This window comes from Ruditapes philippinarum, unplaced genomic scaffold (genome assembly GCF_026571515.1).
Source record: "Ruditapes philippinarum isolate M1 unplaced genomic scaffold, ASM2657151v2 ctg789_1_1_1_1, whole genome shotgun sequence".
NCBI classification, from domain to species: domain Eukaryota; kingdom Metazoa; phylum Mollusca; class Bivalvia; order Venerida; family Veneridae; genus Ruditapes; species Ruditapes philippinarum.
In genome coordinates this window covers 479,130-498,943 of record NW_026859418.1, presented here as the reverse complement: position 1 = coordinate 498,943, position 19,814 = coordinate 479,130, and the positions used below count along the sequence as shown (strand labels likewise).

The following is a 19,814-nucleotide window of genomic DNA, read 5'->3' as shown; positions in this document are numbered from 1 at the left end:
CACACTTTGTTAGAAGTACTTTGTGAGATATTGTTATGAATGTTATCAAACAATGGCATTTAATGCTAACTTATATATGAGCATTATGAATTTTACCCCTCTTCTTCAGAAAATATAGCCGACATTTTACAGATGTCCGGAAACACTGCTTTAGGTCCACACTCGGAGCCACCTGTGAAGAAAAGTATTACCAATACTGGTAATGAATCAGATACAGAAATCATCTTAGACAAGAGTAATATACTAATGTTGGGACCAACTGGATCAGGTAAGACATTTCTCTCTCTGGTTTTGTTGTGTTTGAATACAACATTTTATTTCACTTTTTAGCTCACCTGTCACAAAGTGACAGGGTGAGCTTTTGTGATCGCTTTTCGTCCGGCGTCCGTCCGGCGTCCGTCCGTAAACTTTTGCTTTAAATGACATCTCCTCATAAACCACTGAGCCAATTTCATCCAAACTTCACAGGAATGTTCCTTTGGTGGTCACCTTTAAAAATTGTTCAAAGAATTTAATTCCATGCAGAACTCTGGTTGCCATGGCAACCGAAAGAAAAATCTTTAAATATCTTCTTTTAAACAACCCTAAGAGCTAGAGCTTAGATATTTGGCATGAAACATCTTCTAGTGAGTGTCTACCAAGTTTGTTCAAATAAAAGCCCTGGGGTCAAAATTGGCCCCGCCCCAGGGGGTCATTGATTTTCCCTATATGCATGTAGTAAAAACTTAAAAAATCTTCTTTTAAAGAACCCAAAGAGCTAGAGCTAAGATATTTGGCATGAAACATCTTCTAGTGAGTGTCTACCAAGTTTGTTCAAATAAAAGCCCTGGGGTCAAAATGGGCCCGCCCCGGGGGGTCATTGATTTTCCCTATATGCATATAGTAAAAACTTAAAAAATCTTCTTTTAAAGAACCGTAAGAGCTAGAGCTTAGATATTTGGCATGAAACATCTTCTAGTGAATGTCTACCAAGTTTGTTCAAATAAAAGCCCTGGGGTCAAAATTGGCCCCGCCTAAGGGGGTCATTGATTTTCCCTATATGCATATAGTAAAAACTTAAAAAATCTTCTTTTAAAAAACCCAAAGAGCTAGAGCTAAGATATTAAGCATGAAACATCTTCTAGTGAGTGTCTACCAAGTTTGTTCAAATTAAAGCCCTGGGGTCAAAATTGGCCCCGCCCCGGGGGGTCATTGATTTTCCCTATATGCATATACTGTAAAACACTTATTATTCGCGAGAAATTTATTTTCGCTAATATTCGCGAGTGTTCTAAGACGCGAATTCATATTTCTCGCGAATATTTCATTTTGTCTATACACTTGTCCGAAAATGAACGCTATCCGAAAATGCGTACACATTGATATATATATGCGGGAAAGTATCGAAACCAGTTCTAGTTACATCATGGAAGGTAACTGTGACTTGCACTAGAATTAAGTATAAACAAATTAATGCGTCTCACAAAATTTTAATGGTATTTCTCCATATTCTAATTAATGTGAAAATCTGTCCAACTTAATGGATTAATTAAATTTCCAACACAATTTATCAAGGTTAAGTCTACTGAACAATACCGGCCTGCACCCACCCACGCTTGATCATGTCATTCTCATCTCATTGGTACAAATACTTTAGCACCTGCGAGTTGTTTGTAACATTTCTATTTATTGTGTACTACAGTTTAAGCCGGAGGGTAAACATAATCGTTTACTACAGGTTAGGCAAATTACAGTACCGTTTAATTGATTTTCGTCTGCTTGCCTTGGAATGGCTAATCAGTGAAACTGTAACACTTTTACAAACACAGTGAACACATATAAAATAATTATCAAACTTTATTGACATATTTTTGGACAGACGGTTTCGCTTAACAAGAAGATTAGCAAGCTATCAGAAAAATCGATACAGATATAAATGCATTCGTCGCACAATAAACGACGCAAAGTTAGTAAACGGACAGGACAGAAAATATCCGAATGACATCGGGTTTCCGGTTTCACATTTTTCGGGAAGACGCGAATTCATGTTGACGCGAAATAATTATTTTGGACATTTTGCCTCAAATTCGCGAAATAAGGTTCTCGCGAAAAATAAGTGTTTAACAGTAGTAAAAACTTTAAAAATCTTCTTTTAAACAACCATAAGAGCTAGAGCTTAGATATTTGGCATGAAACGTCTTCTAGTGAATGTCTACCAAGTTTGTTCAAATAAAAGCCCTGGGGTCAAAATTGACCCTGCCCCAGGGGGTCATAGATTTTCCCTATATGCATATAGTAAAAACTTAAAAAATCTTCTTTTAAAGAACCCAAAGAGCTAGAGCTAAGATATTTAGCATGAAACATCTTCTAATGAGTGTCTACCAAATTTGTTCAAATAAAAGCCCTGGGCTCAAAATTGGCCCCGCCCCAGGGGGTCATTGATTTTCCCTATATGCATATAGTAAAAACTTAAAAAATCTTTTTTTAAAGAACTCAAAGAGCTAGAGCTAAGATATTTAGCATGAAAAATGTTCTAATGGGTGTCTACCAAGTATGTTCAAATAAAAGCCCTGGGGTCAAAACTGGCCCCGCCCGGGGGGGGGGGGGTCATTGATTTTCCTTATATGTGTATAGCAAAAACTTAAAAATCTTCTTTTAAAAAACCCAATGAGCTAGAACTTAGATGTTTAGCATGAAACATCTTCTTATGGGTGTCCACCAAGTCTGTTCAAATAAACAAATAAAAGCCCTTGGGTAAAAATTTGCCCGGGGGTGAGGGGGGGGCCTATATACAGGTGAGCGACCTCAGGGCCATCATGGCCCTCTTGTTTAATTATCCCCCGCCAAAAAGCGGTGGGGGTATATAAATAGTCTCCGCCTGTCCTTCCCTCCGTCAATCCGTCCATCTGTCCCACATTTTTGTCCGTAGCATATTTCAAAAAGTATTTTAGGTATCAACTTGAAACTTCACAGGTGGATAGATCAAATTGAGGTAGAGTGCAATGCACAAGAATGATAACTATCCCACATATTTTTAGCTCATCTGACCAAGAAGTGGTCAAGGTGAGGTATAGTGATGGGGCCATGTCCCGCTTCGTGCGTTGTGCCTAGTGCATCGACAACAATTGGGTTGTTAACACTCTAGCAGTCACAGTTTTGATTGATTCATAATCAAATTTTGTCAGAATGTTTGTCTCAATGAAATACAGGTTAATTTCGAAAATGAATCATGTCGGGCCAAAAACTAGGTCACAAGAGCTAAAAAGAGAAAAAGTGTGTTAACACTCTAGTGGCTGCAGTTTTGATCCAGATATTTTGGAAATTTGTCAGGAAGGTTGTTTTGATGATTTCAAGTTTGAATATGGGTTGTTTCTCGGGTCAAAAACTAGGTCACAGGAGCTAAATCTTGTTAACACTCTAGTGGCTGCAGTTTTGATCCAAATATTCTGGAAATTGTCACGAAGGTTGTTTTAATGATTTCTAGATCAAATTTTAATATTGGTCACCTGGGGTCAAAAATGAGGTCACACTTGCCAAATATGGATAAACCTTTTTAACACTCTAGAGGTCACATTTTTGACTCAATTGTCACCAAACTTTGTCAGGATGCATGTCTAAGACATTGCCCGGATGAGGTGGATGGGTCAGGGGAGCCATCTAGGGCCATCTTGGCCCTCTTGTTTCAGTTATTGACTTTTGTTATTTTTCCAACTTAATTTTTGTCCAGAGTAAACACAAAAAGCCTTTGAGATAGTGTTGTCCTAATTGTTGCTGAAAATCGAAAACTAATCGGACCACCCCGAAGTCGGTGACAATCGTTAGCCCTTTTTTTAAAATCAATTATTTTTGTGTTCTTGACCCGTGAAAATTCTGAAATGCACTTGTTTGAAAAAAATCAGCTTGCATGTCATTTTTGACCCGTGATAATTTCCGATGGATGCATGGAAATTTTACTGTTTGTCAATCAATAAGTGCCTACGCAAGAATTTCGCATCAACAAAGCAATTAGTCCTGCCTACAGGTACTGTAGATGTGACGAATCGGTTTGATGGGTACACTCGTGGTTTGCATTTGATAGCGAGGTCCGCTTATCAATAAACACAGCATATAATGTGTTCATAATAATTTTCATTAATTGGTAAAATGTACGTGTGCTGATTTGTCACACTTATGAAGATTGGACTGCGGAAATTGTAATTTCACGGTTAGTAGGATGGGACATTTTAAAGTGTTTTTTTTTTGCTTTTGGCTAATTTTAGCCTGCTGTTATTGTTAATTTTACAAGTATTGTAACATCTTTTATTTCCTTCGATTTAAACACATAACAATGTTTTTGTTTAAAATATTATGCAACTGTTTTGGTAATTTTCATTGTTCAAGATCACAGCATATTTGAATTGATATCAATTTAGCGTTTACGTCGCCAAGTTCCATCTATGATGTGCTGTTGACTAGCAATTGATTATTCATTAGGCTATCGCTAAAAAAAGCCTGTTTAACCTAGGATTTTCTGGCACTAAACTTTCTCAACAAAAAAAAAAATAAAAAAAACATTCATGGAAACTTGGTTACAACATGGTTGGAATTGAAATTTATTGATGGACAATGTAAATTATTTTGTACATGTCACCGTGAAGCCAATAAGAGCTGCACTTCTTACAGCTTAAATTTACAGCATAGTGCAATTGATAGACATCAAAACAAAAATTCAGATCACTTGGAGTTAGCAAATATTAGAATGCTCATCAATTCTTAAATTCAAGAAGCTAAACAAACGGCACAAAGCTCAGCCTCAAAGGTCTGACTGTGTTGAGTATGTCTTAACTTGTAAAAATAAAAAAAATAAATAAATAAAAACAACAATTTTTCACAATTGCATACTTTTCCTTATGAAATATGTTTTATACAGTCATGTGGTTGATACAAGTTGATAAATAAACTGTATAAATTTAGTTCAGTAATACTCAAAATAACTCTACCCTTCATAATTTTTTGTTATTGCCCTTTGTTATTTTTCATACTTAATTTTTCACCTGAGTGGAGCATAACTCAAAAAGTCTTTGAGATGTCAACATAAACTTCATAGGTGGATTTATCTTATTGAGGAGGAATGCTGTGTGCAAGAATGATAACTCTACCCTTTATAATTTTTAAGTAATTGCCCTTTGTTATTTTTCATACTTTTTGGGGGTGGCCATGTTAACATGGCTCTTGTTTAAAGTATGGTTTTGGTTGATGATAACTTAGCTTGTGTACCACAAACTGTTTTTTGAACACAACTGAGAACTTTAGTCTAGTATGTCTTTATATGGTATTTTATTTTATTTTTATAATGGGCATAATCATCCTATCATGTAATAAAGTATTTTTCCAGGCATCATCAATGTTGCTTTAACTTTATCTGTATTATAATAAATCACAGGGAAAACCTTATTGGCCCAACATTTGGCGAAAGTATTAGACGTACCATTTGCTTTCTGTGACTGTACGACTCTAACATCAGCTGGTTACGTTGGTGAAGATATTGAATCTGTGATAGGGAAACTGTTACAAGAGGCTAAAGGTGATGTGGAGAAATGCCAAAGAGGTAATTAATCATGGTTTATAAATAGATAGAGAGAAAAAATTAATAGATTTGAGATACATCCCAAATGCTGAAATTGAACAATGGAATGGAATTGCCCAGTTAGAATGTTCCTTTACAAGAAATTTATATCAGGTTTATTTTAGAATAATGTTTTGGTCAGATAGTTATGGTGGTAAAGTGTAAAATGATTTGGACAACAGCAAGAAAAAGATAAATGACTTTTTTGTTTTTAAGTGGCAAAGACATCCATATGTACATAACATTAACCTACTGTTTGATATATTTTATATACTACAGGTATCACTAGCTTCATAACTTACACACTTACATATAAGTGGTAAATTAGATTTCAATCGAACCTGTCACAAATGTATTAAATAGAAAGAAAAAATGTTCATCACAAACTATGTAATCTAAAGGTAAAGGCCCTTTGAAATATTAAAAAAGACATTTTTAAATTGAAAACAAGCATATCTCAATTCTGATCTAGATTTTATTGTCTCGCCACACATGTTTATTTAAATTTTAAGAAAAAAAGATTCACATTAAATTTCACCAAAGTGAATATGTGTTCTTAAATTATGGTCCTTTATAACTTAGAAATTGCTCATTTTTCAATAAAAAATATATCCTGAACCAAATATTGATCTGCTTTTTTACAGAAAATCCCTAGTATGCACTTTTATCTGATAAACAGCTTTAAAACTGCTGGTATTTATTATTTAAAGGAAATATACCATAGAACTGATAATGTTTGGGGTTTTTTTTGGCTATGTGGGAAAGGCTCAATAAATTATATAGTCTGGCATCATGATTATGATTCACTTTTAAAGTACAAAATTGATTCTTGAATTGATATGATATAAATATGAAAATAATTTTATATTTTCAACAGGACCATCAATTTGTTATTTCTACAGGTATAGTGTTTTTGGATGAAGTTGACAAAATAGCAAGAGAAAGGAGTACTGTAAATGTTCTGAAGGATGTGGGAGGGGAAGGAGTCCAACAAGCTATGTTGAAAATGTTAGAGGGTACAGTTGTCAATGTGCCAGAGAAAAATAATAAGCGGCATAGACTGGAAGCTACACAGGTGGACACAACAAACATACTTTTTATCGCTGCTGGGGCATTTAATGGACTTGACAATGTTGTAAAGAAACGAAAAGATGTGAAGGTAAGTAGTATGTTAACACTGTAAGTGGCAAAGAAACAAAAAGCATTAAAGAAGTTGATAAGACATTATTTTGGCCATGAAGCAGTTGTTAACCATTCACCTGTTGGAATGGAAAGTGACTACTCTTTGCCTAGAGTATAGAACCCGTCTACAATCTGACCAGGCTCTATACTGTTGGTTACAGCTCAGTTATACTATTTTGATATTGAAGTTACATATATTCTTAATGTACTGTTATAAATTCAGTGGGAAAATTTATCACAGAAATGAAGCAGGTTTAGGGTTATATGGTCTTATGTTAACAAGAGCTTTAGCATCATGTAATTATATCATTACATTATTTTACATATATGTAGATTGTCATTTGTCAATCGGAATGTTTATATTATCTATTCAAATGATTACTGATTTAATTTTTGTTATATTCAAAGAAAGCAATTGTGCAGTATTATAAACTTGTTGTAAAGAATTTGACAGGCTTAAATGCCGTGTTTAATTGGCTGTGTATTTTTCTTTAAAACATTTAAGGTTATTAACATTACGAATATTTAAAGGTATATTGTTCCAAATGTTCATGCCATAATAAGATACAATAGCCCAGCAGCTCAGGTTACGTGACTTTATAATCATACTGGGTCATATAAACTGTCAAAATTCAAGTAATGATATATAATATATTGTACTAAGTACTTGTATTTGGCCAATATGACCACTCTCTGTTTTTAACATTAATGTATTAGAAAAGATTGTTCTAAGATTACATTGGTTGTTTATTTCTGTAGGATGTCAGATTGACTCTTATATTTCTTTTGTAGAGAAAGCTCTCCTGCTTCACATTCTTTGTTAATTTTTTTTAAATTTCTTTCGTACCATCACACTTTACTTCTATACTCTGCCAGATATTACTTTGAAACTTTGAATGCTTATTAGTGAACATAATTCCCACTTCTAGGAACGCAGGCATAACTGTCATATGTTTTGATAACATTATACCTTTTTCAACTAAGAATTTATGTTAAGCTTTGTTTTAGTATACATTATGATACCCTTTAAGATTTACTATGAATCTTTCTTATGCTCTTTTGTTTCCATCAAAAATTTACAAAAATTGAAAAAATGTTGTTGTCTTTTACAGAACCTAGGTTTCGGAGCACCCCAAAAGAAGGTGCAAAGCTCAGAACAAGAATCTTATAGCCCACATGAATTACATGGTAAAAAAGTGTCTGTGAAGTATGAAAATGAACAGAAAGATAAATTATTAGAGAGTGTAGAAGCTACAGATCTAATAGACTTTGGACTCGTACCTGAGTTTGTGGGACGTATGCCAGTGATTGTACCTTTACATTCGTTAACAGAGGAAATGTTGGTTAGAATATTAACAGAGCCACAGAATTCTCTTATCAAACAGTATCAGCAGTGTTTCTTACTAGATGAGGTACATTATATATTTCTTTAATTATTTCATTCTCGCACTCTGAAATGAGTATATAAATGTGTAATTTGACAAGAAGCTTTGATTGTTGTAATTAACAAGTTTCAAGGGTAAGCATCCTTAGCACTGCGTTGGTGTCCTTGACATAAGAGTTCATAACTCATGCCATTGGTTTTCATAAAATTGTGTCCCCCTATGCGGAAGGGGATTATAGGAATTGCCTCTGTCTGTCCGTTCGTCTGTCCATCAGTAACACTTTCCTGTCCACTCCATAACATAAATTGCTGAATTTTTTTTTAAAAAACTTGGCACAAGTGATCACCATTGTGAGACGATGTGCAGAGCGCAATAATTGGGTTGCTACCCCCCAAGGTCAAAGTCACACGTAAAGGTCAAGTGTTAAAAGTCTACATTTTGTGCCCACTCCATAATATTTAAACCATGGCAATGTTTTAAGATAATTTGGTCAAAAGTGTTCAAAAGTGTACCTATCGTGTCTGCTCCATAACTTTTAAACTGCTGAAAAAAATTTAAAAATAACTAAGCACAGGTGATTACCATTATCAGGTGATGTGCAGAGCACAACAATTGGGTTGCTATCCCCAAGGTCAAGGTCACACGTAAAGGTCAAGTGTTAAAAGTCTACATTTTGTGCCCACTCCATAATATTTAAACCATGGCAATGTTTTAAGATAATTTGGTAGAAATGATCCCCATTATGAGACGATGTGCAGGGCACAGCAATCAAGTCACTACCCTAGAGGTCAGGGTTACACTTAAAGGTCTGATGTTTCAACATCTTTTTTTTTATGTCCGCTCTATAACTTATTGGCAATTCAAAGGTTTTTAGGTTTACCCTCCGTCCGTCTGTCTGTCTGTCCGCACTCACAGGACAGTAATTATGTGGCTAGAGGGACAATAGGTAACTGTTCTTTCTCTTTGATGTCATTCATTCCGTAATGCTTTTATGTGGCTATTTTCTTTTGTGTGGCTAAAAAGAACAATAGAGAGAACAATAGAGTAGCCACATTATTACTCTCCTGTTAGAACGTCCGTCTGTCTGTCAGTCCGTCCGTCCACAAAACTGGATCCCGCGATAACTTGAAAAGTACTGAAAATATTTTTATGAAACTTGATATATGGATAGATGGCAGTATTGAGATAATGCACATCTTTTTCTTTTCTTGAAAATATGGCAAATTTTACACATAAACTGGATCCAGTGAAAACGCAAAAATTACTGGAAATATTTTTATGAAACTTGAAATATGGGTAGATGGCAGTCTGGAGTTTATGCACGTCTTTTTCTTTTCTTCCTATGTTTAAAATTCTGGTTGCTATGGCAACAAATAGACTGAAAATATGGCAAATTTTACACATAAAAAAAACTGGATCCAGTGTTAACGCAAAAAGTAATAGAAATATTTTTATGAAACTTGAAATATGGGTAGATGGCAGTCTGGAGTTTATGCATGTCTTTTTCTTTTCTTCCTATGTTTAAAATTCTGGTTGCTATGGCAACAAATAGACTGAAAATATGGCAAATTTTACACATAAAAAAACTGGATCCAGTGTTAACGCAAAAAGTAATAGAAATATTTTTATGAAACTTGATATATGGGTAGATGGCAGTCTGGAGTTTATGCACGTCTTTTTCTTTTCTTCCTATGTTTAAAATTCTGGTTGCTATGGCAACAAATAGACTGAAAATATGGCAAATTTTACACATAAAAAAAACTGGATCCAGTGTTAACGCAAAAAGTAATAGAAATATTTTTATGAAACTTGATATATGGATAGATGGCAGTCTGGAGATTATGCATGTCTTTTTCTTTTCTTCCTATGTTGAAAATTCTGGTTGCTATGGCAACACATAGACTGAAAATATGGCAAATTTTGAACATAAACTGAATCCAGTGATAACTCAAAAAGTACTGGAAATATTTTTATGAAACTTGACATATGGGTAGATAGATGGCAGTCTTGAGATTATGCTTGTCTTATCTGTTCTTCCTATTTTGAAAAAATATTGGTTGCCTTGGCAACAAATAGGCTTAAAACATGGCAAATATAACAATATTTGTGATTAGTCATAAAGAGCTGAAAATTTTTATGAAATTGCATCTTTAATTCAAGAGTTATCTCCTCTTTAAGAATTTTGCTTTTAAAAATGTTATATTTTGGTAACAGGGATGTTTCAAATATTAACTTTAGAGTGTCCTTCAGTCCGTCTGTTCATTAAAACTGTTCCCTGTGATCACTTTTAAAGAACTTTTCCAACAAATTTACTTAAAATAGAGAAAAATTGAAACATTAGTGAATGGCCAATGGCCCTTCAGAATGTTGATGGGGTTCTTACAGGTAGGGGACTTATGGATTGCTTGCAATACTATGATAATTGCTTGTTAAATTACCAGTGTCTATTCTAGGATTCAAAAAAATGGGGGATTTTAATTGAAAAGTGAGAAGTTTTTACATTTGTTGATCTTTTTCCTTCTTTCTCTATGTAAAATTTTCCCCCTGCCTCTGAAGAAATAAGGGGGTAATTCTCAAAAATATGGGTGAATCCCCCCTCCTAGAATAGACACTGAATTACTTGGCACAAATGACCCCCACTATGACACAATCTGCGGAGCACAACACCCAGGTTGCAACCCCTAAGTTATATCCAGGTTGCTACCCCAAGGTCAAGGTTATATGTTCTCCTTAACTTTTGACTGTATAGATTTTAAATAACTTGGCACAAATAATCACCATCATGAGACTATTTGCATATGATAAGTGTGGCACAACATCAAGGTCTTGGTTGGTTAAAGGTCAAGAAATACACATTCATGTCCGCTGCGGAAGGGGATTTGGCTGTCCATCAGACTGCCTTGTCAACTTAGAATTTTTAAATTTTTACTTAAGGCTTTTAAAAAAAAATTTCAAGTAAGAGTTTTGCTCCACCCATCAGTTTACTTCCTTTTCTATATGACTTTGTAGCCTTGTTTCCTTTTTAATATGCTCACTTTAATTTCTTAGCAAAGGTACATAACTTATTCATATATTTTTATTAGTTTAGAGTAATGGAGTTTTAGTCTGTTACAAATGCATTCCTAGCATAAATGGAATAGCAAACAAAACATTTTGCAGTCAGATAAGATTTATTTTGTGAAAGGAAAACAACATGGTAAATTAAATGTAATAGTTGTACATTATGTGACAAGTATTTTATGATACTATTGTCCTATTTTTGCTATTTCAGTGTCAGTTAGAGTTTACAGATGATGCCTTAAAAGCTGTAGCTCATATAGCCATGGAGAAACAGACAGGAGCACGTGGTCTTAGAACTGAAGTCGTATGTTCAAATTATATTGTTTTACTGTTTATTGGTCAAATTCATAAAAACAAGAATTACTGAGATGAATTACTTTTATCACTCAAATTCACAGTGTATTAATAAGACTACTTCAGGTGATTGCAAAAATGCAAGAAAAATACAAATTAAGACATATAGGCTACCAAGCAAAGTAATGTGACTGGAAGTAGTAGGTGCTTGTAATCGTAAGACAGAGTACAAAATGAATTGCTAGGCCTATAATATTATGTCATGGTGCAGTGATTTTTCCACTGTGAATATGTAACAAACATAAGTTCAGCCTGTTGAGCTGATAATGAAAAATTATTTTCTGGTGTTTGCTGTATGATATTTATTATGAAGTATAAATTTTAAACCAGTAAAATTGGTACATTTTGAACAGAAAAAAAACCCAGAAATTGTTTTGTTTTTTCAGGAGAAATGCTTGTTGATGCCTATGTATGAACAGCCCGGGTCTGATATTAAAACTGTGATTATAAATGAAGATGTCGTGAAGAATGATTCACCTGCAATTTACATACATGATACTGAAGAGGAGGAGAGACAATCTGGGTCTTCAACAGCATGATCTAGTTTTTAATGTTTTAGACTGGTTTAATGTTTTAAAAATGTGACTAGTTTCATAGAGTGATTGACTGGTTATTCAGGAAGCAGTACTGTTGTAGACTGGTGTCATGTATTTAAATGGTTCCTCTACAGCAGCATTGTATTTCTACATAGTTCAGTATGAAAAGTAACTGTAGAACAAGATGTAAAATGACAAATGATACTCACATGGTTAATTATTAATTCAGTTTCGAAAATTGCCAAATCACAGTCATGCATCGTTTATTTCAGAATAGTTGAGCAGTTTCATTTCATATATATGTGCACATGTTGTGAACATAGTATTTATAGGAAATAATATTATGTTAAAGATGAATATTATGTGAAATGTTTTTGTGTAGTGTTCTCATGATGATTTGAAGAAAGATCACTTTTGGACTTTCTTTTACTAGGGTTTTTTTATGCCCCCACAAAGTGGGAGCATATAGCGTTGCACTTGTCCGTCCGTATGTCTGTCCGTCCGTACGTCCCAAAATCTTGTGAACACAACTCCTCTTAAACCGGATGGCAGATTTTGCTTAAACTTTCAGGGATGAACAACCTAAATGTGTAGATGGTAGTAAAGGAAGGAATTTTTGCTGCGACCAAATTTAACAGAATTATGGCCCTTTGTTGATTTTTTCACTATATACTATGTAGAAATTTTGTGAACGCAACTCCTCTTAAACCGAATGGCAGATTTTTCTTAAACTTCCAGGGATGAACAATCTTAATGTGTAGATGGTAGTAAAGGAAGGAATTTTTGCTGCGACCAAATTTAATAGAATTATGGCCCTTTGTTGATTTTTTCACTATATACCATATAGAAATTTTGTGAACGCAACTCCTCTTAAACCGAATGGCAGATTTTGCTTAAACTTCCAGGGATGAACAACCTTAATGTGTAGATGGTAGTAAAGGAAGGAATTTTTGCTGCGACCAAATTTAACAGAATTATGGCCCTTTGTTGATTTTTTCACTATATACCATATACATGTTGTCAGTGGGGGCATCCGTGTCCTTTGGACACAGTTCTAGTTTAAAAAGAAAATGATAGTTAATAGATTGGTAAATGTGCTCAGACTCTCATTCATTTTTCGACAAATTATGACATGTAATGCATGAATATAGACTATATATAGAGATTCTCTATGTAACTCCTATATTTCTTAAAGGATTTAAAAAGAACTTTTGTTACCAAGTTCCCTGGTGCATGTTACTATGGTTTTGTGATTTAAAAATGTTGAGCAAATGCATAGCCCATTAATATTGTTTGTTTTCATATGCTATATATTGAGAAATTCCGTGTCTGTGTACAGTTTCTCCAACATTTCTTAAGGACATTCAACAAAATTTGACAGAATTATTAAAACAAAGAACCCAAGCTCATACTTTTAAAGTTTTGCAGTTTAATTATTTTTTGCAAAGTTATAAGCCCTTTTTTGTTGTTTCTCCATATGATAAGTAATAGAGAAATACACTTCTATGCTCTAGGTCTGTGACCATTCTCAAGTCTTCTTCAAATAATTTTAGGCAGTTTTGTGACAATTTTTCACAATAAGTGAATTAAAAGCATTTATTACAAGTGTTGATTTTTGTGCATTAAGATTTACCCTTGTCCGTCCCTCCATCCATCAGTCAGTCTGTTCTCTTTTTGTGTCGCACATAGCTCAAAAAGTAATTGACCTACAGTCATGAAACCTTACAAAAATGTTGATCAGCATGTGAAGTTGTGCACCTGGGTATTTTCATGTGGATATATTGAGTATTTTTGAATAAGTAAAAATTTCCAATTTTCAACTTGTGTCGCATGTAACTGAAAAAGTATTTGACCTAGAGTCATGAAAACTTACAAGAAAGTTGGTCAGTATGTGTAGTTGTGCACCTGGGTATTTTCATGTGAATATTTTTAGCATTTTTAGAGTTATTGCCCTTGACTTAGTAAAAATTTGCAATTTTCAACTTGTGTAGCAAGTAACTCAAAAAATATTTGACCTAGAGTCATGAAACCTTACAGGAATGTTGATCAGCATGTGTAGTTGTGCACCTGGGTATTTTCATTTGGATATATTTAGTATTCTTAGAGTTATTGCCCTTGACTAAGTAAAAATTTCCAATTTTCAACTTGTGTCGCACGTAACTAAAAAAATTAATTGACGTAGAGTCATGAAAACTTACAAGAATGTTGGTCAGCATGTGTAGTTGTTCACCTGGGTATTTTCATGTGGATATTTTTAGAGTTATTGCCCTTGACTTAGTAAATATTTACAATTTTCAACTTGTGTCGCACGTAACTCAAAAAATATTTGACCTAAAGTCATGAAACCTTACAGGATTGTTGATCAGCATGTGTAGTTGTGCACCTAGGTATTTTTAGCTCGACTATTCGATAAGAATAAGTAGAGCTATTGAAGTCACCCGAGCGTCGGCGTCGGCGTAACCACTTATGTTAAAGTTTTTGTAATAGTTCAAATATTTTCAAAGTCCATTGAGATATGGCTTTGAAACTTTGCACACTTGTTCACCATCATGACCCCAACCTGTAGACAGGAGGAGGTAACTCTATCAAGCATTTTGACAGAATTATGCCCCTTTTTCAACTTAGAATTTATGTTAAAGTTTTTGTAATAGTTCAAATATTTTCAAAGTCCATTGAGATATGGCTTTGAAAACTTTGCACACTTGTTCACCATCATGACCCCAACCTGTAGACAGGAGGAGGTAACTCTATCAAGCATTTTGACAGAATTATGCCCCTTTTTCAACTTAGAATTTATGTTAAAGTTTTTGTAATACTTCAAATATTTTCAAAGTCCATTGACATATGGCTTTGAAACTTTGCACACTTGTTCACCATCATGACCCCAACCTGTAGACAGGAGGAGGTAACTCTATCAAGCATTTTGACAGAATTATGCCCCTTTTTCAACTTAGAATTTATGTTAAAGTTTTTGTAATACCTCTAATATTTTCAAAGTCCATTGACATATGGCTTTGAAACTTTGCACACTTGTTCACCATCATGACCCCCACCTGTAGACAGGAGGAGGTAACTGTATCAAGTATTTGGACAGAATTATGCCCCTTTTTCGACTTAGAATTTACGTTAAAGTTTTTGTAATAGTTCAAATATTTTCAAAGTCCATTGACATATGGCTTTGAAACTTTGCACACTTGTTCACCATCATGACCCCCACCTGTAGACAGGAGGAAGTAACTGTATCAAGCATTTTGACAGAATTATGCCCCTTTTTCGACTTAGAATTTACGTTAAAGTTTTTGTAATAGTTCAAATATTTTCAAAGTCCATTGACATATGGCTTTTGAAACTTTGCACACTTGTTCACCATCATGACACCAACCTGTAGACAGGAGGAGGTAACTGTATCAAGCATTTTGACAGAATTATGCCCCTTTTTCGACTTAGAATTTACGTTAAAGTTTTTTGTAATACCTCAAATATTTTCAAAGTCCATTGACATATGGCTTTGAAACTTTGCATACTTGTTCACCATCATGTCACCAACCTGTAAACAGGAGTAGGTAACTCTATCAAGCATTATTTTTTACTATCAAGCACTAGAATAGTCGAGCGTTGCTGTCCTACCGACAGCTCTTGTTGTGTGGATATATATTTAGTATTTTTAGAGTTATTGCCCTTGAATTAGTAAAAATTTCCAATTTTCAACTTGTGTTGCACATAACTAAAAAAGTATTTGACCTAGAGTCATGAAACCTTACAGGAATGTTGCTCAGCATGTGTAGTTGTGCACCTGGGTATTTTCGTGTGGATATTTTTAGTATTTTTAGAGTTATTGCCCTTGACTTAGTAAAAATTTACAATATTCAACTTGCGTTGCACGTAACTCAAAAAGTATTTGACCTGTAGGCCTGAAAGTTTACAAGAATGTTGGTCAGCATGTATACTTATGCACCTTGGGATTTTCTTGTGGATTTATTCAGTATTTGTAATATTTTTCCTTTACTTAATAAAATATTTTTAGTTTTTAACCTTGGCACATGTAGCCAAAAAAAAAATTTGACCTAGAGACATAAGATTGACAAATCGGTGGAGTGTCGGGCACTCGTGTCCTATGGACACATTTCTAGTTTTTTATTTAATATTTATATCTTTGTTTTGTTATTGATCTGTTTTATTTGTATGTTACTTTGTTTTGTAGTAAATTGTTCTTCTAAATCATTGAAAGAATGAAATGCTTACAAAAACCTTGAACCCAGGGACCCCAAGTTCCACCCTAAGTTAGATGACCCTTTAAGTTATCTACTTACTAAATATGGAAGATATTTGTCATTTTAATGAAGTTACTAGGAGAAACTGTAGAAAAGCACAACATAATTACAGAATGCCAGAAAGAAGAAACGGTGACTTCTGGTATATGCTGCCTGTTTACAGTACAAAGTACTTCTCTCTAGTCTGTTCCCCTTGTTGAACACATATCAAAATAGTAAACATTTTCCTTGCTTTAAATCAGTTATGTTTTGTAGTTCTGTGTCTGGCCTAGCTTCTGTATTTTAATAATTATCTCCCCTTAGAATGTAAAATTTGTCTTAAAGGTTCATTGCATTTCCACCTATATCTCATTTGGAATTTCAATAAAAAAATGTTAGTATTATTTTGTATTACCTAATACTTCCAATTGTTGTTTCTGCCACATTAGATTGGTCACATCATATATGACAGGCTCGTAATGCTCAAAGAAAATTTCTTCTTAAAATTATAATCATTGATCTCTTTACTCTTTATTCATGACAAGTTTTAATTCTTGACAAGTTAATCCCAATTATCTGCATGACATATGACAAAGTTTATAACCAAGGCAACTAGCCCATCTTTGTTGCTTAAGGGATTACTTCAGACTTAAAATGCTAGTTGCAGTTCATTATCATCAACCATGTATTACATGACAAGGTTTTTAACTCTGATTCCTATACTTCCATCCCTTTGATTCCTATATTTCCAGAATTACATTACACCCCTTTGATTCCTATATTTCCAGAATAACATTACACCCCTTTGATTCCTATATTTACAGAATAACATTACTCCCCTTTGATTCCTATATTTCCAGAATTACAATACACCCCTTTGATTCCTATATTTCCAGAATAACATTACACCCCTTTGATTCCTATATTTTCAGAATTACATTACACCCCTTTGTATTTTTTTTGTTATTTTTGTGTCGCCTCTACGGAGTAGGGATCACTTCTCCGTCGTCTGTCTGTCTGTCTGTCCGTCCGTCACAAAACTTGTCCGGACTACTCCTCATAAACTACTGGTGCAATTTCATCCAAACTTTACAGGAATGATCAGTACCAAGTCTAGTTGTGCATATTGTCAGCATTTTCCGGTTCAATGATTTTTGTCAGAGTTATGGCCCTTTAATAATTTTTATTTTTAAAGTTTGTCCGGACTACTTCTCTTATACCACTAATGCAATTTCAATGAAACTTTACAGGATTGATCATTAGCTCAAGTCCTTGCGCATATTGCACAGGTTTTCCGGTTGAATGATTTTTGGCCGAGTTATGGCCCTTTGATAAAAAGGTGGTTTTTTCTGTGTGTTGCCAGATACACAAAAGCTTGTCCGGACTACTCCTCATTAACTACTCGTGCAATTTCATCCAAACTTTACAGGAATGATCAGTACCAAGTGTAGTTGTGCACTGTCCGTCTGTCTGTCTGTCTGTCTGTCACAAAACTTGTCCCAACATGAAATTGGCCATCATGAGGCGACACATGTGATCACTGATCGCTCTTGTTTTGTATTTTATATACTCAATCGTTTGCATTATAAAACGGAAATTTGTGTTGATATTTTAGGTTCACTTGCTTGCATATCATATTGTGCAAAATAGTCGAATATGTTGTTTTTATTGGTATTGATAAAACACTATATTTAATCTGTAGTAGTTATTTAACTTTGTAATATTTCATATTCAGTTTTTGTCCAGAGCTTATCTTAAAGTCATTATGACATATCAAGAACTATATAAAATTGTAATTAATGTTGTTACTTGTTAGAATCTTTCACTACACTTGAATCCTAAGATTTTAATTTTTATATTAATTAACATACATGTACTTCAAATAAATTACTACAAGGCTTTGTCAGAATAATATCTTAATGCAATTACAATGTATATCTCAAAGTCCTTTAATTTGCTTGACCCATTTTTCTAGGCTTTGTATCATAATATGCTTTGAGGTACATGAAATAATACTTATGTAGCTTCAGTTAAACTTTTACCCCTTGAGCATATTGTGAAAAATGGCCGTTTTCATCGAAAAGCCTCCTGTTACAAGTTCAAACTGCTATGAAACTGTTGCGAAAAATCACTATTTTGCATTGTTTTTTTCCCATCAAAACTGATTTCAAAGTGCTGCAACTTCTCTATGAATTGAGATAGAGTAAAGGGCTTTTCAGCGTCGGTTGCAAGTTACCCTAAGATCAACCTGAGGCCATTTTTAGTCTGTCACATGTCCAAAATTTCCTTAGAGATGAGGGGGACTATGCCCCCCCCTGTTCAAACCCCCCCCCCCAAACAGCAAGGGGCACATCCCTTTTTCGGGCAACCCCCCTGATGTAACATTTTGATGGGTGCGGCGCCGAAAAGGTCGTCACTTTTTTTAACAACATTTCTCAAATGAAAAACAGTGTTTTGGGGTCTAAATAGGGCATTTTTTCACTGTTTGAGGCATCAAAAAGGGGGGGGGGCAAAAAGCCGTCAAAACACGTCTATATGAGGGAAAAGGTTAAGTAATTTGAATCTTTTGGGTGCAGATAATTATGAATTCAACACATTGTCTTGTGCTTATTTTTTTCTTCTTTTATTATCAAGATTTTCAAGTCACTATTTTTAATTTATTTTGTACACCTCTCTGTAAATAAATAATGTTTTCTTGTTGTATTTATCAAATTGTAGTGAATATTAAATGTTGTTTTTCCTTACTTTTTGGAGCATTAGGTGTCTGGACAAAATATATAGTTTTCTATATGATGATTTGTTAAGTATTCTGAAATAATAATAAATATGTCAGAATTATGAGTGATAAATTTTATGAAAATATGTTTAATAAAATAAATTCATTTCAATGCATATAATCTTGTGATTTAATGATTCTTTTTCCTGGCAATATGACAATAGTGTATGCCAAAATTGACTGATACATAATTTAATTTTAGATAATTATTGTAGAGATAAGCTCTAAATCATAGTTACTTCCATTAACTGAAAATGTATATACAATCTTTATATTGTTCAGTATGGCATGATTTTATTGATGTTTTATTCCTATGTATATAATGGGACATCATGACTTGGTGCACAACCTATTTGTATGTTCATAAGATAAACAAGAGCGATCAGTAATCACATGTGTCGCCTCATGATGGCCAATTTCATGTTGGGACAAATTTTGTGACAGACGGTCAGACAGACAGACAGTGCACAACTAGACTTGGTACTGATCATTCCTGTAAAGTTTGGATAAAATTGCACCGGTAGTTTATGAGGAGTAGTTCGGACAAACTTTTGTGTATCTGGCAACACACAGAAAAAAACACCTTTTTATCAAAGGGCCATAACTCGGCCAAAAATCATTCAACCAGAAAACCCGTGCAATATGCGCAAGGACTTGAGCTACAGATCAATCCTGTAAAGTTTCATT

General features: G+C 34.1%; 1 protein-coding gene across 2 annotated transcripts in view; it reads left to right on the top strand.

The window, feature by feature from the left end:
* Window positions 1–19,248, top strand: part of LOC132756439 (ATP-dependent Clp protease ATP-binding subunit clpX-like, mitochondrial) — a 28,673-nt gene extending 9,425 nt beyond the window's left edge. For both annotated transcript variants that reach the window (XM_060747512.1, XM_060747513.1), the window contains exons 7-12: window positions 110–268; window positions 5,402–5,566; window positions 6,487–6,743; window positions 7,879–8,178; window positions 11,423–11,515; window positions 11,952–19,248. In XM_060747512.1, coding sequence (XP_060603495.1) covers window positions 110–268; window positions 5,402–5,566; window positions 6,487–6,743; window positions 7,879–8,178; window positions 11,423–11,515; window positions 11,952–12,104 — 1,127 coding nt within the window. In that variant the 3' untranslated portion in view covers window positions 12,105–19,248. The remainder of the gene's footprint in view (window positions 1–109; window positions 269–5,401; window positions 5,567–6,486; window positions 6,744–7,878; window positions 8,179–11,422; window positions 11,516–11,951) is intronic.
* Window positions 19,249–19,814: the final 566 nt, after the last annotated feature.